The sequence below is a fragment of the Periplaneta americana genome, chromosome 14 (assembly GCF_040183065.1).
Source record: "Periplaneta americana isolate PAMFEO1 chromosome 14, P.americana_PAMFEO1_priV1, whole genome shotgun sequence".
Taxonomy (NCBI): domain Eukaryota; kingdom Metazoa; phylum Arthropoda; class Insecta; order Blattodea; family Blattidae; genus Periplaneta; species Periplaneta americana.
Window position 1 is genome coordinate 8,459,876 of NC_091130.1, and position 24,005 is coordinate 8,483,880.

A 24,005-nucleotide genomic window follows, 5' to 3' on the forward strand; every position below is an offset into this window, starting at 1 on the left:
CTTTCTGAGTTACGTGCAGATTTTTGCAGTTCTAGTAAAATTACTCACCAACAATCTTCACTCCCTCGCCAGTGCGAAGACGAACCACCTGCATCTTCGAGTTGTGCCCTGTCTTTGCGGCTAATACATTTTCCACACGTGCCCACACGCTTAATACCGATCCGGCCAGAACATTGTACGTCCGACGGCGTAGTCCCACTTCACAGTCCAATCCGAGAGTCACGTTCTTGCAGTTGCCACGCCTGTCAACATTATACTTGCATCAGTTAAACTGCCGATCTCACACACACACACACACACTGTAGTATCTCAGGTGTGACTGTATACTAACCAATAAGCATGAGAACATGTGGTGACAGAAGAGTCGTACTGTTGGGTCCAGTGGGTCTCTGCCTCATCAGTCGACACCTTCTTGTACTTCTTCTCCAGCTCTGCTAGTGTTTCTTGTCTCAACTGTAATAGTCGAAAATAGATTTTAATACTGTTGTAGTCTTTAGCAAGTTGTGGTATAAAAAATTTGGCTATCAGTTAAATTTGGTTAATTGAAGACAGTGGAGGACATCTGTACATCGAGAAGGAGATGTTAAATAAGAAAATGCCGAATAAGAGTCACTGTTGTTATAAGATGATTGTCACGTTGTGGGGACTGGACTTGGGTTTAGGCTAACTATATTTCCAGTGGCAGTTCCTCTATATGAGCACAGGAGCACGTGAACATCTTAAAAATCAACAATAATCATACATATTACTGTATTAATATTATAACATCTATTACTTTCCAATGTGCAATGACGTTCCTACATTTTTAATCTCCGGTGCAGATGTTACATGCTGTCTCTTCTCACTTTATAGATCTCTTGGGTATGGAACAACAAGTTTTGATGGAGAAATCATTGCAATAAGTGAAAGTCTCAGGAATCTTCTATGCCACATCAATAAATTTAAAAATGCAGTTATATTGTCAGACTCCAAAGCAGCTATTCTATCAATAGTCTCTAAACACACACCTTCATCTCAAACAGCAGAAATAACTAAAATGCTCTCTCAATTAATATCACTCAATAAAAGAATTGTATTCCAATGGATACCATCCCATTGTGGAATCCTGGGAAACGAGAATGCGGATGCTTTAGCAAAGAAGGGCAGCACTGCTACTTACAGACCTGTTACTAAATCTACGTATTACTCTGTGAAAAGATTTATTAAATCTACATACTTAGACTTCAACAAACAAAATTTGATAACATAATCCCAAGGGAAAAAATGGAACTCTCTGCATCATAATCCACAGTTAATTCCCGATTTATCACGAAAATCGTCTGTAGCTGCATTTAGATTGGCAACAGGCCATGATTGTTTGGCCAAACACCTGCATAGAATTGGAATATATCAGTCCCCTAACTGCCCATTGTGCAACTCAAACCAAGAAATGGATTCGGAACACCTCAAAATCTGTGCTTCAGTGGCTGACCATGATAATATCTTTGAAAAATATTGGAATGCAAGAGGTCAAATGACTTTATTGTCAAATGCCTGGCATTAGAAAACAACAACAACATTTTTAATCTCGAGAGAATGTCTCGTTCGTGTGTCGTGTGTCTTTAAATCTCAATTGGACAGGTTGACAGCAGCTCGCACAATTTTTCTCTAGCAGGGTGAAATAGCCTGAGGCGAGAATATTTTCTGGTTTGTTACAATGGTTACAATAGCTCTGCTCGCACAGGTCTGAACGTGCTAGTGACAGAGAAACAGAGATGCTCCATCTCTCTTGGGTCTGGCATCCTGTTTCTTTCTCCCTCTTTCCTCTTTTCTCTTTTTACTCTTTCTTTTCAAAATACCGTTATGCATGGGGGCTGATTCTGTTGTCTTTTGTTCAGCAAAGTAAGGAAAATACAAGCTGCAATGGTGCGTATTGGAAGTTAAAACAGTAACACTTGAAGTTTGGAGACGGACGTGTGTGAAATTGTGTTAAATTAAAAGAGGATTAAAACATTCCTCGCACCATGACAGAAGACCGATTAAGTACATTGGCTATGTTGGCAGTGGAAAAAAACTTGTTAACAACATTAGAGACTTCAATAATAAAGTTACTGATAAGTTTGCATCTCTCAAAACTAGCGCATGGAGTTTCTCTACAAATAAATCCAGATCTTCAACACCATCTACAACAGCAGTGAAGGTGAGTCCTATGAATTAATTTTACTCTACTCTTGTTTAACGGTTTTAATTTTGGTTTATATGCGTAGATTTGGTACATGCATATTAGAACTGGTTTATCTCTGACGTGTGACTCAGCTATACGAGAATATATCAGTGTGTTCATTACTCATTTGTTTGTTAACACCCATCCAAGAAAGGCACGAACCGCCACTGTATTTCCTTGAGACAAAAATGAGACATTGGGATGGCAAAATATAAATGAAGCGTGCGGCTGAACAACGGGACAAGTGCGAACTTAACTTAAGCAAAATTAGAATTTTTAGCAGAAGGCTCGGTTTAGTTGAAAGATTCATGTTGTTTTTCTAGTGGAACAACGGGACATGTGTCAACAAAAACACTGCTGCTTTGCCCCGCTTAACAGTCTCGTTCTTTTTTCTCCTCAGTCCAACACGTTTATTTATATTTTCCCATTTTTATTCAAGTCACTCCTGATCCGTGCCTGTGCCTAGGTATGTAGGGCAAAGAACCTTCATTCTACAATTTGCCTCAACTGTCCACAGTAATCATACCTGTCTAAGAAGAAAATATCACGTGATGGACATATGTGAGTATTTGGCACCAGAAAAAGATTTTTATTAGAACCTGCTTAACTTTTGAGTGCGTTTTGCTGCTTCAAATTAATGTTTTACTATTTTCTTTATCTGTTCCGCCCATCCATCATATGATAACACACAATTCCTGCAGAGAAATACCATATGTACTTCGGTACATCACTATAATATATGCGTAAATAATCACTTAGTGATTTAAGACAGCGCTCATTCCGTCGGATCACGGCCACTTAGTCACTCATAATGAGTGCACCTCTGCACAAAGTGTGTCCGACATTGTGCCACTGTCACACATGTGACACAGTGCATGAGGGTTGGCCACTAAAGGGAAACTAAGAGGTGGAAGTTAAACTGAGAGGATTCAATCCGGCATCGGAATTGAAATCCGATGTGGCTTAGTGGATAAAGCATCAGCATGTAGAGCTGAAAACATGGGTTCGAGTCCTGGTGCCGGAGAGAATTTTTCTCTGCTCCAGCCATTCTTTGTCATATGATAACTTAGAATTCCTGCACGGAAATATCATATGTACTTCGGTACGTCACAATAATATTTTCTTTATGCCTACTGAGTAATTCTAAAAGGTATAAAAGGTTTTTTTTTTTCCTTTAGCATCTGCTGCTTTTTTCTAAGGATAAATACGAAATGTTTCTAAGAATAAATATCTATGTTTGTTCCTCTGAATTCTTACCTGAAGTCCTGTGTTTGGCCTATAAATAGTGTAGAACTGGTCTTTCTTGCTCTTCTCAGTCTCTTTCTTGCCCTTTGCACCTTCAACAGCCACTGCTAAAATTGCTGTTTGCTTTCCATTACGGATCTAACAACATTTCAAACATTGCATCAGTGTTCGTGTTTAAGCATGCTTATATAGAGTGATTCACAAGGAGTTACTGCCAGTTACGGAACATATTTCCAATAACATTTTGAGTAAAAATTGTCGTACAAACATGGGTCCTATTCTTAACTTTTTGTAAAAATACTGCCCTTCTTTTTTGGTTTTATGGGTAAAAAGATATTACAAATGGAGAATGAAGTATTCAAAAGTATCATTTCTTTAATGGGTTAGTATTTGGAAGGTAAAAATTTGTTGTGAATTCCATAGTTGTCTCGTACAGATTTTTTCCCCCCTATTTTTAACTATAAATTACATTATTCTTACGCATTTATCACAACCATTGAATACCCCCTCCCCCGGAATAAAAGTCTAAGTAAAGGCTGGTTCACAATAAACTGGGAACGAGAACCAGACTGAAAACGAGAAGCTGAGGACGTGAATATGAAAATTTTTGATTCACAATAACCCGAGAACGTAGATGACTATGCATATTGATATGCATGTCAATAACGATATGTAAAGTCAATATTACGCATTCTGATGTTATTTGTGTATAATTGACCAATGGCGTTCTCTCATGAGTACAAGGCAGCCAACATAAATACAGGTTAACCAACTTCGAAATTTCAACTGAAACATTTCATTAGGTACGGTACTATAAATATGCCCATGCATCTTTATTATCACAACCTATTTTAAGTCTACCATAACGTAAAATAATTAGAGAAGAAACATTTGTAATAGAACAAAAATGAACACAACAGTAGTTATTGAATTGAAGCATGAATATGTAGTGTGTAATACAACCAATACAGTAATAAAATATGATTCGCTTCCGATCAGTGTTCAAAGATGCAGCTATTGAAAGCCACGTATTCTCCTTCATTTTCTCATCTTTATACAAGGTGCGCTGCTTATCGTAAATGTGATTTCAATATTAGAATCTCATCAAATGAAACTTGCTCCATGATGCACAGCACAGAACAAAATAATGCATAGGTTATGTCACGGTCTTCTAGCTACAAAATATAGCTTTTAGATGACAATAGAATGAATCTAGTGGGCTGTGATCGGAAACGTGAACGCCAAAGTTGAAAATTGGCCAACTCTCCGTTCCCGATCCTGGGCTCAGGCAAGCTTGTCGTTAATTGTGAATGCTCACATTTAAATGTACACATTTTAACAATTTTACAGTTTTCGTTCCGATTCTCGTTTCCGGTTTATTGTGAACCAGCCTTAACCCTTATTCCAGTGGGGGGGGGGGGGGGGGGTTATTCAATTATTACAAATCACGCCACTCTTGTAAACTCTTTAAGACTGTACATTAGGATGCAAAACTGAACTGTAAAGAAACAAGTTGCTAGAAGTGGTGTGATTTGTAACAATTTGTTGTGATAAGTGCGCCAGAATAATGTAATTTTTAGTTAAAACTTGAAAAAAAGTTCTGCACAAAGCAACTAAGAAATTAACAACATATTTTTAAATTGAGAATACTAGCCAATTAAAGACATGATATTCCTGAATAGTTCATTTCTCTATTTGCAATATTACTTTTACTTTTAGCACTAAAGAAAAAAAGTATTTTATAAAAAACTTCAAATTAGTGTAACTAAAAATATTGAGAATAGGACCTATGTGACAGTAATTCCTCGTGAATCACCCTGTAAATTGTATAAAAGTACTTTCAAATTGGTATTTGTAACTTCTTAGTACATATTTATGTTTTCACTCGCTCACCTGGTGAGAAAGGTAGAACCCCTCCCTGGAGCCTGTCAGCTCACTCCACCGATCCATGGCCTCCTGCCAGCTCATGCCTCTCTCCACGTGGACAATGTGCAGCTCTGTGATGGCCACACCCGTCGCATGTTTACGCAGGAACGTGTAGAGCTTCACTCGCTTCACATTTTCGCCAGCAGTACCCAGATCTGATGAAAACAACGAGTAAAGTCAAGATTTGTGTTTGAAATGATCCAATTAAAAAATTTACTTTTAACAACTTTTATGTAGTTCCTTTCAGAGAAAAATAAGACATATTTTGCCTTCAATAATTCTGTTTTATTATTCAACATACAGGCCATTCGAATTTCTAAGAGAGATGAAACAACAGAAGATTCTTCATCTCTGAATGGCAATAAACTATGAACATATTTTAAATTGTATTTATAGAGATCATTTTTTCAGCTACAAAGAAATAACGTGCCATCTGTGAGTAATTTAGGTGTCTTATTTGAAAAACTTTACATGTACACAAAGGTTATTATATTAAAATATACTTGTATGTAAACTTGAATGCATATATGTTCGTGTAGGCTTCCGTGGCTGGTGTACATGGTCTGTGCTTAAACTTCGGGGCTTATACCGCGTTGTCTTGGTGTTGGTGGCTGACGTTTCGACCGCTGTATAAACTCTATGTCTATCACAAATCAAACAGTATCTGTTGGAGATCGAATTTCAATTCACTTCCTTTTAATGTAGCTGAAAAAGTTGTATGAAATTATGCTATTTCATCCACATTTCAGATTGTTACAGATTCTTTTTTTTGGCTAAAAGCTAAATAATTTTTAATGAACACACAATGTTCCATTGAAACGAGTAATAGAAAACAAATCTGGGGAACAAGTATTGTGAGAAAAACTGGACTGCAAAATTGATAGATGAAAAGTTCTAAAAAAGGAGACGGAATAAGTGTGCACTCTACTCACCGAGGATGCCCATGTCAAAGCGGCCAGACTTCTTGGCCTGTGTGATGATGGCGTTTAGTGTGTCTGTGAAATACTTGAAAAGTCTGTTCTGCAGATCCACCGGCATCCCGAGGATCCTGCAATAAAGAAACCATCAGTCAGCATCACCGAGAGCTACGAACAGATGGGAACTCTCTCTTCTGCAGGACTGGTACTCACCTGTTGAGGAACTTGCTCATATTGTTGTAATCCTTGTCCAGCATCAGCACACCTGGCATGTTCTCACTGTTGCAAATCAACCCTACGCCCACAAGTGCGTCTGCCACATCTGCAACACACAGGAATCATTCAATCCATATTCTTTAGATTAGTGTTACTTCTGACTTATCAGACACTCTGTCTGTTCGAGTGGTTATGTCGCATATTGATTTCCTCCACCTGTTTCTGCTGCTTCCTCTGTAAAGGCTTGTGCCTCGACAGTCATAGCTATTTCCTGAGAACATTTGCTTTTCGGAATTGACGTCTATAGATTGACAAATCGAACTGAAACCCTGACCGAGTTACTACATGAGCGCTGGCTGTCTTGGGGAGGAGCAAGTGAGAAAGCACGGGGGGGAAGGGAGAGAGCACTATGCACTATGTACTTGCAGGTCCACTCACAGTTTGTCAAACCTGCTAACAAAAGCATTAACAGGTTGATTAGTTGCCTTCAATGCTAGCATAATGGAACCTTCCTAGCCGACAGTCGAGCAAAAATGAAGAATCCGTTATTGTGGTAATACTGGAGAGTGGTTCTTCTATTGGTTGCGATGCCCACACACACCCTCTCAGATATTTACGTGGTGATTGGTGACTGAATGACGAGGAGAGAGGGACAGAGAAGAAAGAAAGAGAGAGATTCCAGAAGTTGGCGTGTTTTACGGGGTTTCACTTGAAGTTGTCAAACTATACGTAATATTATACAAGTGTTTACAATAATTTAAACAAAACAGCCCCATTAAATAAGTAACTGTCATGTTATTTTCTCCATTTCGACGAACCTGCGACATAAAGACCCGGATGGAAAGTATTAATTTTTTACATTTCATATGCACACACACGTTTGACAGCATTCTTAAGGCTGTATGGAGAAAATTCCACAGAATTTGTATGCTGCACATTCAAGTTTTTGAGACGAGCTTGAGACTGTCCGAGAATAAAAAACACGAGAGAGGGGGGGGAGAGGGAGGGATGGATGGAGAGGGGGAATTGGAGGGAGAGGTGGAGAGGCAAGAAGTGAGGGGAAGGAGAGGGAATGGACGGAGTGGGAGTGCTAGTGGGGAGGGGAGGCGAGGGGGAGGGGAGAGACACACACACATACATATACTATTTTATTCTCCTCGTATATCTGATCACACAGATATTTATTGATTACGCAATTGGTAAATTTGCAATTTTAAAAATGTAATCTAGAAATGTCACAACATGTAATATTACAACCTATGTAATGGGGCATGTTGAAATATAAAAACACGGACGCACAACTCCCCCCCCCCCCTCCGCACGACAGAACAGCCACAACAAAGAACCAAATTTTCATTAAAGAGTCAATGGTATTATTAATAACATGTGAATGAATGAAAATAGAACTTAAACTGAGAATAACAAAAGCAGTAAGAGAATGTACGCTAAACAACTGCAAAAACAACAGAAATGTAGGACTATTTTTATTTTTAATTTATTGGGTTATTTTACGACGCTGTATCAACATCTAGGTTATTTAGCGTCTGAATGAAATGAAGGTGATAATGCCGGTGAAATGAGTTCGGGGTCCAGTACCGAAAGTTACCCAGCATTTGCTTGTATTGGGTTGAGGAAAAACCCCGGATAAAACCTCCACCAGGTAACTTGCCCTGACCGAGATTCGAACCCGGGCCACCTGGTTTCGCAGCCTGAAGCGATGACTGTTACTCCACAGGTGTGGACAAGGACTATTAAGACAATGAATATGCAAGTGACTTCAAGTGCTACATATTATCCATTATTAACACTTTGAAACAAGAGACTCGAGGCGAACCCAACGCCTAACGGCAAAACGGGACGGAAGAAGAAGAAGAAACAAGAGACTTTCACTAACCTTTGAAGAAGTCGCCCTTGTAGTCCTGTGGGGGAGGAACAAGAGGAGCTTCGTAACCCATGATGGTCTTCATGGTGGCCTCAAGAGCAGCTCGTCCATATTTATTGTCGATGTTAAACCTCGACAGGTCCCTAGTTTCTGTGGCACGTCTGTCTCCATGCGTCAGCGCACCCTGTGAGTCATCACATATACTGTATAGGATATCACATACTTCACACTATGTTCGTCAAGCAACTACGTCATTCAAACCACATTCATGTAACTCTCTTGCATAACTTATTTTTGGAAAACAGCAGAAAAAAAATGCTATATAAAATCTGCACTGGACTTTAAATACTGTGGCTTGTACTAACAGCATTTTACAAATATATGCAAAAGTGCGCTATGTATGACCCACCTACATGCCTTCTCTGGACTAAAGTACAGTCATTTCTCAGATAAATTTAGTTTGCATATACAGTGAAACTTCCTAATAGCGGACTCCTCTCAATAGCGGACATTTTAAAATTCCCCTGCAAAATAACATTGGCTCTTGTGATAAAATTCTTCCAAATAGCGGACATTCTCAATAATGGACGCGGACACTGAAATGTATCTCCCAACAACAATTAAAATTTCCAAATAACGGACAGCGTGAAAGAAAAGGGCGGTTGTAAATTAAACGGAATTCTTTGCAACAATCATTATCGTGCATCTGAACGTTCTTGTACTTAATTGTTAGTTGTGATACTGTACGTGAGCAGTCTGTACTTTCTTAATTTGTCAAGCTGAGTGTTCGGAAGTACAGTCACATTAAAAATGTCAAACAAAAGTGAAAGTGGATATTGTAAAGCATAGTGAGAAGGAGAAATTAAGTGTTCGTGAGCTGGCCACAAAGTTTAATGTGGGAAAAACTCAGGTTAGTGAAATTTTGAAAAACAAGAATGTTATTTTAAAATCATACACTGAGAATGCAATTCTAGATTTCTTTGTGTGAGGTGAAGTGGTACAGTGACTGATGTTTATTTCATTTACAAAACATTTACTGGTACGATTTCTCTCTGGATGAATACTGTAAACAATCTCACAATCTCACTGTCTACTGTACTGTAAAATATAGTGTTGAATATGTATGAGAAATTTTAATGTACTGTATACATACTAACAATTTTCTAAATAGCGGACACTTCTCAATAACGGACATTTAATTTTTCCCTGGCAGTGTCCGCTATTGGGAAGTTTAACTGTATAATGTTAGTAATTATGATTTTACTGCTAAACAATACCATTTTCACGTTTATGAACGTAGTGCTTTCGTGACAAAGGCCAACAACTTACCAAACTTTCTAGCCTCTTAGCAACAATAGATGCGAATCGCCGCTCGCCAGCGAGGTCGGAGATCAGGAAGATGTACTCTGGGGCATTCACTTGGTTACTTCGATGGGTTCGTCCTGAAATATTGTGACGTGGGTACAAGGTGGTCAGAGAGAATAATACTAGAAAAATTAAATGCTATTATTTCTATGTTAATGATGATGACAATGACAAAGACAACATTGATAACTGTAACAGATTTTTGATACAATTTTATGTAATTTTGTACAATCTGTACACTTTTTTATTTTATATTGTGAAAACTCAAGAGCTATCAATGTTAAATTACAGATAGCAACAGCATGCTTATTATTGATGAGCAACAATAATATTTAGTCAGACTGAAATTAAACTGAATAATTGAGCGCACCCACAAATATGAAAATATTAGACATTCAGCAGTCAACCTGTGAAGAAAGTGGTACCGTGTAATGCAAAAAATTGTCAAATTCGCAAAAAAAAAAAAAAAAAAAAAAAAAAAAAATTCGCGAGAAATCACGATTGCAAAACGTGTCCACAGAATGAGTCTCGTTCATATCTATAAAAATTTTTAGTCTCTGACTCAATTAGCAGAAATTCGTGTAAAAATAATTTGCAAAAATCAGGTGTCCCTAGTCATCATCATCTTTGCCTATCATGCTACCAGAAGGTGTAATGAATTCCGTTTTGCCATATACACTAAACTTCAAAAATAAAATTCAACACTGTCATGCTAGCAGAGCCCATAAAATTTCTTTCATGCTAACCATATCTGTACAAATTGCAAACCAACCAACAACACAGAATGTTCATCTTTATCTGACAAAATCCAATTTGTGGTAAAAGAAGACTCGATAATGTGACTAACCGAATTGCTGTATGGCTCGATCGGCACTCCACGGCAACTCGAGTGTGATGTGGACTCTGCGTCTCTGGTTGCGTGCACGCCGGTCGCTTTGTAGAGAGATACCACTAGACGCAGCTTCGGAAATGATGGCAACATCCTTTTCACCATCCATAAACCTCTGCTTTTCTGTATGAAATCATAACAGAGAAATATCAGTTTTACACACTTCACTAATGTCAATGTATAAATTCAGTATGATAAGTTTTCAATAAATATGTTCATCTTTCTGTCATTAATAGCTACAAATCCAATGCACCACATTCAATTCCTGATAGGAAGTGAAAATTTTCTTCTTCCACAGAAACTGCAGATTTATTATCCACTACCATAATGGAAGAATATTTAATTAATATTTGTTGCTGTAAACTGTATGTACCTGTCAGATTTAAAGTTTCTAAAGGAACATCAACCTCAGAACGGGACTCATACTGGATTCCATCCTCTGTTTGGACCACTCTACCCTTCCTGCCCGTCATCTGTAAAATTCAATTCACTGTAACATTTTCAAACAGACAACAGAAATCAAAGATGCATCTCGTCTTACCATTAATTCATTGCATGGAAAAAATAATTAGTATAACAATGGTTTTATTTAATCACACAATAGAGAAGTTTACCATTTTATTATTTGCTGATTATCAGACAATGTTATCAGTGAGAAAAAACCATGAAGAATTATATCAATTCCATCATATATCAATATAAACATGGTCAATAAGAAAAGTGATACCACAAAAATAAATACAGTAAAACTTCATTTATACGTTTTTATAGGGGTGTGAAGAAAAAAAGTGTGAGAAAAATGTGTAGCTGAAATAGCATTTAATAACATCTGAAATAGCATTAATTTAATAATGTGATAATTTTACAAAAAAAAAAAAAAAGTCACTTATTTTGAACTGCTTGCTTTTGTTTGTTCCTAAGAATTAAATCTCTCTCTCTAATTGTGGTATCTGTTCTATAATTTGTTCAGTTATATCAAAATATTTTCAGTTTAGAGGGGTGTTAGAATAGTTGTTTTCACTGCTGTCACAGCTTTGGTCTCAGATCCTCATCTGTTTCTTCCCTTTGTGCAACAAGTCATGATGCATGATGTGGAAGTTTGCTCACATGCTTCTGAATGGATTCTCCCACTCGCATATACCGGTAATCAGTTTACTGAAGCTAGCATGTGCAGCTTCGAATTTCCACGAATTTCAAAGTGGCCACATCTTAACAATAAACATGTCCTGTATTTTCGCGGTCTTAAATTTCGAGTAACATTAATTTAGAATGTATAAATTACGTTTAAGTTCTCCTGGGTTTTAAAATATGATCGTAAAAATCATATATCAGAAATAAATATGAATTTTGTTCGGACCTTAGAAAAAACATATAAATGCGAAAAAAAAAAAAACGCCAACTGTATAAACGAAGTTTTACTGTATAATCTATAATACAATAGAAAACAGCTGAAGAAGTAAATGCTTTTTAGCTTTTATTTCATAATAATTCATATCTGGAAGATGACATTATAAGCAGAATGAAGGAATTCAATTATGTGAATAAGACAACTATAAGAATATTCAGAAAGGAAATATGAAAAGCTATAATATGGATTCAACCTTTAAGGCCATGTGTGTTACAAGTGAAAGTCAGAGAATTACATATCATAGTTAATTTTATAAAACCTTCTATGTGATAGTACAGAGCATAATTTCTCAGGCGGAAGAAAAAAGTAATTAAACATCAATAGGCCTACACTGACCCTCAATGATGTCATCATATTCACAAATGATTTCTACCAAATTACTTCATATTCTTATGTAGGCCGTTGATTTTTAACTAATTTTTTCTTCCTTCTGAAATGTTGTGTGCTGTCACAAAGGAGGTTTCATAAAATCAACGACGATATATTGTGATTATTGATATCAACCTGAAGTCAGTCACAGCAGAAGTAGCAATATTTTATTTAACGACACTTCCAACTGCAGAGGTTATTCTATGGCGAAATTCAAAGTAGAGAGAAATGGCCATCAAATTTTACTTGCAGCGCTCTATCAGGGACAGGATTCATTTACTTGTCATAAATCTCTGATGCAAGGTTCCTAGTCTTCCTTCTCTCCAGGAGGTAAGCATTTTACAGCTCTTTAAAAATCTATGAATCTTGATCCAAAGATTATTATGGTAATCACTAGACTGCTGAGGATGACACAAGAAGGTCATTCACAACAAAACAATACGGAAAGACACGAGAACATAGAAATTATGAACTGCTTAGCAAAAATAGCCGAACATTTGTTAATATTCAAAGCAAATGAGGGAGGAGGAGTCTAAAGATAAACATCACAGTAAAACGAGTTTCAGATGAAACAGGCAACATTAAAGCCTGAAAGAAGAAGTTAGTGAATTACCTCAGCCACATTCTCAGGGCCACCAAGTTCGTCTATGAGCTGGTCCAGGGTGTTGGGGGGCAGCTTGTCACCCAACTCCTCTATCTGTGACAATAGTTCTTCTTTCATACTACAAGCCCGCTCAATCGCATCGCGGGGAGGGGGTGGAGGAGCTCTTTCGCCAGTGCCATTGTTCCCACTACCATTCCTCTTCCCCTTGTGAGAAGCTTTCCGCGCCAGCAATGAGCTGATCTTATCCTGTGTGGACTGGCCTTTCTTAGAGGACTTGTGCTTCTTCCCTTTCTTCTTGCGTCTGTCCCATGGATCTGCAGGCACACAGAGACAGATGAACAATTAACTCAAATAGTTCGTGAGTCCAAGTTGTCCCTGCTTTCTCTTTTCCCTTATTATGCCAGAAGCAGTGGTGTAAAGGTAAGCGTTCACTACATCGTATCGCACGCAACAGATATTTTAAGTGCAGTGCGTTCACTGTAACGGCTCTACCTCATCGTCTCATCGGATTCCTTATCAGCTGTTTAAAACATGATGTCGTACGATATTGACACTGCTGAAAACAAAGGAGTTGAGGTTAGGTCTATTAATTATGATTGTTAGCGAATAAGAATTTGTAATTGCTTCATGCATCTTAATTGAAGAGGAAGAAACGAAAGAAATATTCGTTACATAATATATATGTAAGAAATGACTTGATTACTGTAATGGGAAAGCCTCAAATTATATAATTCTTCGCAATTTTCTACAAGCGAAATAAGTTTTCTGTCTGCCATTTTGGCGCGACACTGAACATGGCACAGCATAATAGTAACAGTTGAACAATTAAAATTGACTTATTAAAGAAGGCCATGATCGCACGCACCGGAAAAGTTGTTCATCCGAGAAACGTGGACGGATTTGCTGAGAGGTGATGCGTGCGATATGATGTAGTGAACGCAGTTACATAACAATTACAGCAAAGATAGTCTTTTTCCGATCCGTGCGATTCATCCGATACGATGTAGTGAACGCTTACCTTAAGCAGGAAAGGGCTTAGTCAGCTGAAGTTCCCCCTAAACACCTTGTTGAAGGAACATTTTCAAATTTAGATTTACTATCGAAAATGAATCTTTTGGTAATGACCGGAGGATGGAAGAACTGTTGCAAGCTATTGCTCCATGCAATTCCATCAGGATTATAACTTGACTTCTTTTGCAGTTGCTAGATGGCAGCATAGATGGCAGTTGTCTTGAAAGGCATTAAGCTGATCAATCTGTTGTATGTGATCAGAAATTTAAAACATGAAGAAACAATCCAATACTGGTAGTGTGAGTGCAACACAAAGAAAAATCCTGTATGACTAATATTTAAAACAAAAAAATCCTTTAAATTTCCACTGAGTTGTTTTAAATTGACAGTGTTTAAAATAAATTATGAAGCTACCATTCTCAACACAATAACTAGAATTATTAATTAGTTAGAGCCGACATCTGTTAATTCCCTTTGCAACAAAGGAGAATGGATTTTGAATTAAAACAACTTTGGTGAGTGTAAATTGATTTTAAATTTCATGGCGCTAAAAAGTAATTACTGTCTTTCAAACGTGTTGCATGCAAGTTACCGGTATAGACAAGTTTTTAATTGATGTTTCAAAATTTGCCTCCTTCCATGTTAAATTCCTGGCTACACCACTGACCAGAAGCATATCACATTGGTACCAGCAAACGTAGGTTACTTCCATAAAAAGTTTGGTTTTGTTTCTCTATTTAAATTCCATATTTCATCAATTTAAGACGATGTCGAAAGTAAGAAAATTTCGAAATTTGATTAATTAAAAAAATCTTTAAATAATTCAAAAGACGAAAAGTGAGAAATGTAATGCTACGAAGTTGCGAAGTTTAATAGTGGAATAGATCGCTGTCTTAACAAACGAGGCTCTGGGGACTGAGTCACAGCAGTATAAAAATGGAGGAAATGCCATTTAAACATGCTGACCTGCCATGGCATGCATAAGTGTCCCGTAAGTGGTATGTGGTCCTCCAAACAGTTTGGGGGTTGCACATGTGATATAACAGCCATAACATAAAAATGTGGTGTCTACAGTTAAAATGGTTGTAAAGTTTTTGCTACATCGCTCTCCTATATTGCAGGGCAAGAGTTAATGTCTTTATTGCCAAGAAATCAGCATTAACTAACAACGACATATACAGCTGGAAATCTATGTACAATTTGCTTCAAATCTATATATATAATTTGAACTAGTAATGGAAATTACGGGAAAACGGCTGAACGGATTTTAATAAATGGCCCCTCATTTTGAAGCTTGGAACCCAAAGTTTTTCGGAAAAGTAGTAGTTTTCAGTGAAATGTCAATTTTCCTACACAATTTTCCTATTTTCCAAAATCCATCTGTTGTCAGTTTTCAGAACTAATTTTATCGAATCACGGCCGACTTGATTGACTTTCAGAACAAAACACACACTACAATAAACAATAGGCTATTACACGAAGGCCATGACTTGCAGGATTGCCGACGTGTTTAGAGCTCAATTCAATTTGTTATTAAAAACTGATTCTGCAGTGTATAATAATTTTCTGAGTACAGCTGTGTATTGGATATTCAAATCTACGAAACTTGAGGTGGTTTGATGACATTATTATCATTAGAAATTAAATATTATTATAGTTAACATCATGATTCATCTATTTTTCATTAATTGTACACAATATTGATGCTATATTGATGACATGAAAGTGAAACGTTTTAAGGTTATGTAAGTAAATGTAGAGAATATCTTAATTTAGATCTTCATTTCTATAATTTACTGAATGGCTGCTATATATAACTACAATACTTAAGTAAGATAATAATATTGTTATTAAAAATAAAATATTTTTGTACTTATTAACCCAGTGGGTTTGGGTCTTTTTCATATACTTAATGGCGGTGTAGTGTAGATATTGATATGTGTCATTGTCTTCAGTATTGGCTCAAGAGATTACAGTTCCTAAGGAAAGATCAAAAGGTATTACTTACTGATAAAATAAGAGGCCTAGAAAATTTTGTAGTCTCCAGATCATTTCAGCAAGATCTCTTAGTAGGATAAAATGATTTTACGCTCTACATTTCAAGTTCTACATGCAGCAGCTATACAAAAATGCTATTGTTCGAAAGCTTAGCAAACCTGACATTTTTTTAACTTTTGCCTACAATCCACAATGACCTGAAATAGCTACTGCTATCATCCTGACATTGATACTTGCGTTTTCGCGTTGAAACTAAAAAACTGAAGTTGGATAGGTTCAAGAAAAAGTATTTCGCCTAAAAAAATCCATTCAGAGGGAGTATGTTTCATTATTATGGAAGCAAATAACTATTAAAAAGACAAGTATTCTTCATTGAAAATAAATCTGAAAAATTTTTATTTGAACGTCTAACGAACTTAGTTTGCAGCAGCATTTGCTGCACAAGCCACTAGTATATAAATAAACTGAACTTAAAATTATTATGGAAACAATTATTCACCTGTAAGCTATATTATGCATTCTTAACTTCATTACAAACGATTTATGAATAACATATTTCAAATGATTTAGGTCCAGGAAGATTCCATCTTTTTTAGTTACTTGTATGGACCTAACATATCGATCATCCAGTTCGAAAGTGCGACAATTCAGAAATTTCCATTTTTTAGTTATTTATACTACTGAAAGCCCCTTTCAGAGCTCTTTCAGATTCAGTATTGAGATAAGTCATATTTACAACCGAAAAGAAAAACAAAACTAAATAAACTGCTTTAGAAGTAATTATAACTATGGACTTTACTAATTCATTATTAGTACATTTCGAAATGTATTAATAATGAACTGGAAGATTGTGATAAACTCGTCCTGAATACTGACTCATTTCTAATTGTCGTGGTTATGAACCAGAACTCTGCTCCTTTCTAAGTGATTTATTTGAAACTTTCAACTGAAGATATCTCAAAACTTGTTTTTTTGACTTAGAGAGCATGATATTTTTTTGAGTTGTCGCACTTTTGAACTAGACGATCAATATGTCTTTTCAATATGTAACTAGAAAACTCGCCTGACTTCTCTTATCTGATACAGCAAAAATTCGAAGGGATTTACTTCAGTCCAATTGCTATAGAAAGCATGAGTCTCAAATTTATTATTTTTATTATTTTAAATGTCGGTATCTAAAAACCATTTCCTAGTATTCAGAAAATATTTACCCTTTAGTGATAAAAGTTTAATAAGCAAAACCTTTAATATCAATTTATGCTAATCAATTATTAAATAACATGGCGTTCTAAATCTTTTCTCACAGCCATAAATAATACTGTTCAAGATACCATATAAAGGCTAATAATAATAAAAAAAAAAACCACGTAAGCTCCTAATCTCTGAACTTTTAAAGTTAAAAAATGCAGCAATAAGAGTGGAAAAATCAGTCAAAGTAGGTATAAAGTAATGTATATTCTCAGGCAGTTAGTAAAAGTGTAGTAGAATAGTCACACAAGGACAGCAGAACTGCAACTTACCTGCATCCGAGTCACTGTCGGTGTAGAAAGGATTGAAGTCAGAGCTAGCGTTGCTGTCATCAGAGGGGCTGTCACTCTCAGCAGAATCCGATGCAGACAGTTTGAATTCCGATCCTGAACTGCTGCCGTTGCCTTCCCTCTCCGAGTCAGAGTCAGATTCTTCTGAAGAGGACATCTTCACTCGTTTTGAGGCACGCTGGGCTGCTTGACGAACTACACAGTGACATGAATAAAAAATGATAGATCAAATTATATTTCTCACAAATCAAATATACTTTAACTCTTTTGCATGCCTACATTGAGGATGCCTTTGTAACTACTCCTGTGTGAATAAATATATTTTGACTGAATGTTTTGTTTTATTTTTAGATGTTCTCATTTTTTACTTCCTAATTATAAGACGTATGAGTAAAAAATTATGATGCAAACAAATAATTTCGACATTTTTAAGAATTCCTGACATGCTGTGTATCAGTTCATGTTCAGCAAGTATTGGCGGATTTTGTTTATATTCAGTACACAAGTCAATTTATCCGAGAATTACGTATATAAAATATAAAAAAGGTAAAGGTAACATGCCATGAATGCACTTGGGAGGCTTGGAGGTAGAGCCCCATGCTTTCCATGACCTCGGCACTAGAATGAGGTGGTGTGGTCGGCACCACGCTCTGACCGCCTTTTACCCCCGGGAAAGACCCGGTACTCAATTTTATAGGAGGCTGAGTGAACCTCGGGGCCGTTGTGAAAGTTTGGCAACGAGAAAAAATCCTGTTACCACCTGGGATCGAACCCCGGACCTTCCAGTCCGTAGCCAGCTACTCTAAAATATAAATGTTAGTAAAAAAAAAATAGAGTCTTTACATGAAATCATCTTTACAGAATAATTTTCTTCGCCATTTTTGTATTAAGTAGAATAAACTCACAAATGAAATGGTACAGTTTATGTCGAAGCAGAATCTCGTTACAATTTTCTAGGGACAAAAAAATTTGAACGTCATATACAGGAAAACGTACTACTGAAAAACATTTTTTTTTCTCTCATCTGCGTTAAAAACATGATTTGAGCTGTACTTTTCTACAATGGATGGAAGTGTCGTATTTTCCACGATTTGACACTGAGCATTCACACTTGCAGCCTCGCCTTGGAAACATCTGTGCGTTAGACTGTTTGAAGCTTTGAAGTCCGAAAGTCCCATCTGTAGTGCTAAATGCACTGTTTTAGATGAACCATAGTGCCATTGATTGGTGAATTCGAAGCACGGACTTGTTTGAACCATTTAGTGACACGTTTTCTAACTCTGGAAACTGACCCTCATGTACACGTTTTCGTTTGTCGCTTTTTCCTTCTTCGATTTTTTTTTATCGTATTCGGTGTTGACGGAGGAATGTTGAGTTTCCGTGCAATATCAATCCACTTCTTGAATTATGCTCCATTTTTGTTCATTCGTAATCTGCCTTACTTTCTTCTTATTCATGGCATACAAACTTTCACCAACAGTGAAACAAGTTATCAATGATACTATCGGACTTCGTTCTCCTTCATCTTTTTCTAACAGAAACGAAGTAGCAGTGTGCTGCGTGCCTGCATTGGCATAGGCTGGGGAGGTGAGGGGTAGAGAGAATGCATGCTTGCGCGACTGTTTATCAGTATGGCCGCTGACCGTCAAGTTTGAACGCAGTAAGCGGAAGATGTCAAACATGTAAATGGGTAATTTTAATGTATGTTTAATGGAAATGGGACTGGGACTTCCAAAAATAAACGAACTAAACAGGAAAACGTAGTAATGAGGAACGTGCTAACGAGATTCCACTGTAATTTAACTGTATCTACAGAATTAGCCCTGGTCCATTCTTCACACTTTATACAGAATTTTCTGGCAAAGCATGGAATCCCAAGTTCGTGAGGCTTCTTACTGTCCAATTGTGGCTCCTTGTAATTTCTGCCTGTTTCCAAGTTGAATATGCAATGCAGTGAAAGGGTTCCCATTTGAGAACTGAGAGGGTATTATGAAGAACGCAATAGCACAACTGGTATCCACACTAAATCAGAACTTCCAGAAATATTTCCAGCAACGGAAAATCCACTGGGCTAAGTGTGTGGAGTCAAAGAGGTCTACTTTACGAACTTACTTACTTACTTACTGGCTTTTAAGGAACCCAGAGGTTCATTGCCGCCCTCACATAAGCCTGCCATTGGTCCCTATCCTGAGCAAGATTAATCCATTCTCCATCATCATATCCCACCTCCCTCAAATAAATTTTAATATTATCTTTCCATCTACGTCTTAGCCTCCCCAAAGGTCTTTTTCTCTCTGGCCTCCCAACTAACACTCTATATGCATTTCTGGATTCGTCCATACGTGCTACATGACCTGTCCATCTCAAACGTCTGGACTTAATGTTCCTAATTATGTCAGGTGAAGAATACAATGTGTGCAGTTCTGCTTTGTGTAACTTTCTTCATTCTCCTGTAACTTCATCCCTCTTAGCCCCAAATATTTTCCTAAGCACCTTATTCTCAAACACCCTTAATCTCTGTTCCTCTCTCAAAGTGAGAGTCCAAGTTTTACAACCATAAAGAAAAATTGGTAATATAACTGTTTTATAAATTCTAACTTTCAGCTTTTTTGACAGCAGATGATAAAAGCTTCTCAACCGAATAATAACAGGCATTTTCCATATTTATTCTGTGCTTAATTTCCTCCCGAGTATCATTTATATTTGTTACTGTTGCTCCCAGATATTTGAACTTCTCCACTTCTTCAAAAGATAAATTTCCAAACTTTACGAACAGACATCGTAAATAATCCTCTGCTATAAACTGTTCTATTATACTAGATTCCATTTACCATTTGTGAATGCAATTAAGAACAATCATAAAGCAATATCATTCCTTGTCACCATGAATTTATGAAATGTTGTTGTATAACAAAGTTTTAACGTCCTTACCTACACTGTTGAATACTGTAACTATATCCTCATATTAAATAATAGCAATGCTGTGTACACAGGTTTTATCTCATTCGACAGGCTGACACACCTGGTTTCCGCTTTCCACTTGAACCACCAGCTTCTGCATCTGCATCCCCATTGTTATTAAGCTTCCCAGAATCAGACTTCCGAGGTGGCTCCAAGCCTAGGAGCCGGTGAATTCTGTTGCGATCTGGGGCAGGGAAATGCTTCTCCACAAGAGTTTGCAGAACTCCCCTGTAGATAAAAAACACAACGAATATGTCCAAGAGTTCTAATTTACAGCAACACGAAAATCTTTGATCGCATACTAAATCTTGCATAACATAAAATGTGTACACTTCACGCAATACAATCATAATATGTACCACAATTTCTTCATAAAATAAATTTATTATTGTCTACACAAATTTTTACTGAAATTCAGCAAATTGCAATGTACATTCCAACTATAAAACTAATGCATTCTAGTCAGTCATTTGGCAAACATTAATTTTGTCCTATGGTTTCTTTGAAGGCAAAGGGCCTCTGTGGATTCTTTACAGCAAATTCAATTTGGTTTGATTGGTTAAATTTCAAGGAATAGAGAGAGTTACTGACTCACAAAAACCAAACTTATCCTGAACAATTTCGAGGGAAAAATTGTTCCGGGGCTGGGCATCGAACCTGGGACCTTTGGTTTAATGTATCAATTGAGCTACCCGGGAACTCTACCCGACACCGATCCAATTCTTCCCTCTATATCCACAGACCTCAAAGTGGGCTGACAACCGTCAAGCAACCAACAGTGTCGGGTAGAGTTCCCGGATAGCTCAGTTGGTAGATCGTTGGTACGTTAAACCAAAGGTCCCAGGTTCGATGCCCGGCCCCGGAACAATTTTTCCCTCGAAATAGTTCAAATCAAGTTTACAGGGAGTTATACCTGAAATCTTGATTTGCAAACTTATCCCGATAGTAATATTTCAAAAGATGTCCTAAAATTGCTAGCTATGAAAACTATTTATAGTACATTCTCTACGAAAGAATGACTCCACTTTTCTTGTGGTTTGGTTGGAAATGAATCCACAGACTTTTTGGCTAAGAAAGGCACAAAAAAACTCGACAAAGTTTATTCTACCATTCTGTAAAACTACTAATCAAGAGGAAATTTCAATCAATGCGCAAAACGCAAAAGCAATGCTGAAGGCAAAAGTGGCAAATTCTTACATCTAATCCAGGAATTGCTCCTCAATTACCATGAAAATCTGCAGTTGTAATGTATCAATTAATTAGTGGCCATGACTATCTGGCAGAACATCTACACAGGATTGGAATACTTAACTCTCCATTTTATATGTTATGCAATTCAAATGAACTCATGAACTTAGAACATTAAAGGCCTGTTCACTTAGCGGAATCTAATCAAACAGAATTTCCCTTCACAATGTATTTAAATGGAAGATAGCAGAAAGCGGCGCGTCGAATCGAACTGAACAGAATTCAGGAGCTGGAATATTTATTCCACTGCCGGAATAGAACTTCTTGTTTCGAGTATGATCGTATGTTCACGTGAAGCAGATGAACCACATCCATTCTTGGTGGCTTAATTTGTTTACTATTGAAAGTTATTGCTGAAATAGTATGTATACAAAAATCAAAATGTAATATGAACGAAGGAAAATTAATAAATCTTGTGTAGAATTATCCTCTTTTGTAAGACAAAACAACAAAACATAAAAGTACTGTTCAGTTTGATTCCACTAAATGTGAGTGGCAGCAGACTTTTTGTTTCGATTTGATTTGGTTTGATTTCGCTAAGTAGGAGCGGGCCTTTAGGACCTATAAAAAGAAGATTTTATACTTCAAAAATACTGGAGTACAAGAGGAGTAATGGCTTTGTTCCCAATGTCTAGGTATTTGAACAACATATTTTCACTGGTGGATCCCTATTGTCCAATCAAAATGGAGCAATGCTGGTGCTACGTGTCACTTCATACATTCGATAGTTCAGAATCTGTTGTATCAGCTGTCTTATTTTCAACAAGCTATTATATTCAGTGACTCTATCTGTCACCTAAAAGTAACAAAGTAACAGATCGTGGAAAATAATACACCATCTGATGAAGCATAACAAAAGGATAGTTTTTCAATGGGTACAAGTACACTTCGGATTATCTGGCAATGAAGTTGCTGATGGTCGTGCTAAGAAGGGAAGAAAATCTTACAAAAACCTCATGCCAACTTTAACATTTTCAACAGTTAAAAGATTTAACTCAAAATATCACACCATTTCCACAAACTTTCAAATAATAAGATGGGAGTGTCTAAATATACAGTACAACAAAATATAATTCTTGAGTATCCAAGGAAAAGTGCAGCTGCATTGTTTTGATTACTCAAAGAGCATGACTGTTTGTCAAAATACTTGAACAAAATAGGAATTACTTCTTCCCCACTTTGTCCATTGTCCAGTCTTTACAAAGAAATGGATCAGAATCATCTTCAGTGATGTCCAGCCCTTTCCTCTAAACCAGCAGTCATCAGAATACTGCAGTCTCGGGCTAGAGTCTTCAACCTGCTGACAAGACACTGCCCTAGCATGCATTCGTGGCTGCTGGTGGGTATGCTGTCTCTCTATCCCTTGTGCATGATGGAGCATATTTCCTTACCTTCCATGCACTCTATCCATTTCAGCGAGTGCTGGCGATCACTGCTCTAAACCCATTATGTGTAAGAAATATTGGAGAGCACGAGAGTTAATGGCTTTATTGCCAAGAACTCAGCATTAGTTATTTCATTTCTGTACAATTTTACTCACTTTGCAGTGGACACGAAATCTGAGAGTTCCCCATCGTCTCGTTCAAGTTGTTCCAGGGTTCGAGCCTCGCCTGTTGACTGCAAACCAATCACTACACACTTTCCACACTTCACAGCCTCCCTGTAAGTACGTCAGTTCATGAGTAGAAATCCAGGAAGACATTCTGTTTCGTGAACCTCTACATTTGTTAATCAAATAATATTGCTTAATTATTCCCAAAAATACGAAACCAAACTATGAGGAAATAAAACACCAAATTAAATCAAAGGATTTTTAATATCAAGGACGTCCTTTATCCCCTACCCTGTTCAACATCTACTTGGAGGATTTAGTAAAGAATTGTTTTCAGAACATGGGAGGAGTGATAGTAGGAGGAAGAAGAATAAAGTGCATAAGATTTGCTAGAAGAAGAGAAGATACTAAAGGATATGCTACTGGAGCTGACAGCTGTGAGCAGTATGGGATGAAGATAAATGCAAATAAGACGAAGAGCATGGTCATAGGAAGAAAAATACAGAAGATAAATTTGAGAATTCTAAATGAGGCAGTAGAGCAAATGGACAGCTTCAAATACTTGGGGTGTACTATAAGCAGTAACATGAGCTGCTGCCAGGAAGTCAAAAGGAGGATAGCAATAACCAAGAAAGCTTTTAATAGAAAAAAGAGCATCTTCTGTGGACCTCTG

The 24,005-nt window shown here is 37.0% G+C and overlaps 1 protein-coding gene across 1 annotated transcript in view; it reads right to left on the minus strand.

Annotated features, from left to right (window-relative positions):
* Window positions 1-24,005, minus strand: part of sno (strawberry notch) — a 70,303-nt gene that overhangs the window by 15,806 nt on the left and 30,492 nt on the right. The window contains exons 12-25 of the mRNA XM_069844895.1: window positions 23,321-23,440; window positions 20,594-20,760; window positions 17,554-17,766; window positions 13,034-13,338; window positions 11,017-11,116; window positions 10,602-10,766; window positions 9,719-9,831; window positions 8,402-8,573; window positions 6,505-6,613; window positions 6,307-6,422; window positions 5,342-5,529; window positions 3,461-3,586; window positions 332-453; window positions 49-242 (exon numbers count right to left, since the gene is read on the minus strand). Coding sequence (XP_069700996.1) covers window positions 49-242; window positions 332-453; window positions 3,461-3,586; window positions 5,342-5,529; window positions 6,307-6,422; window positions 6,505-6,613; window positions 8,402-8,573; window positions 9,719-9,831; window positions 10,602-10,766; window positions 11,017-11,116; window positions 13,034-13,338; window positions 17,554-17,766; window positions 20,594-20,760; window positions 23,321-23,440 — 2,210 coding nt within the window. The remainder of the gene's footprint in view (window positions 1-48; window positions 243-331; window positions 454-3,460; window positions 3,587-5,341; window positions 5,530-6,306; window positions 6,423-6,504; window positions 6,614-8,401; window positions 8,574-9,718; window positions 9,832-10,601; window positions 10,767-11,016; window positions 11,117-13,033; window positions 13,339-17,553; window positions 17,767-20,593; window positions 20,761-23,320; window positions 23,441-24,005) is intronic.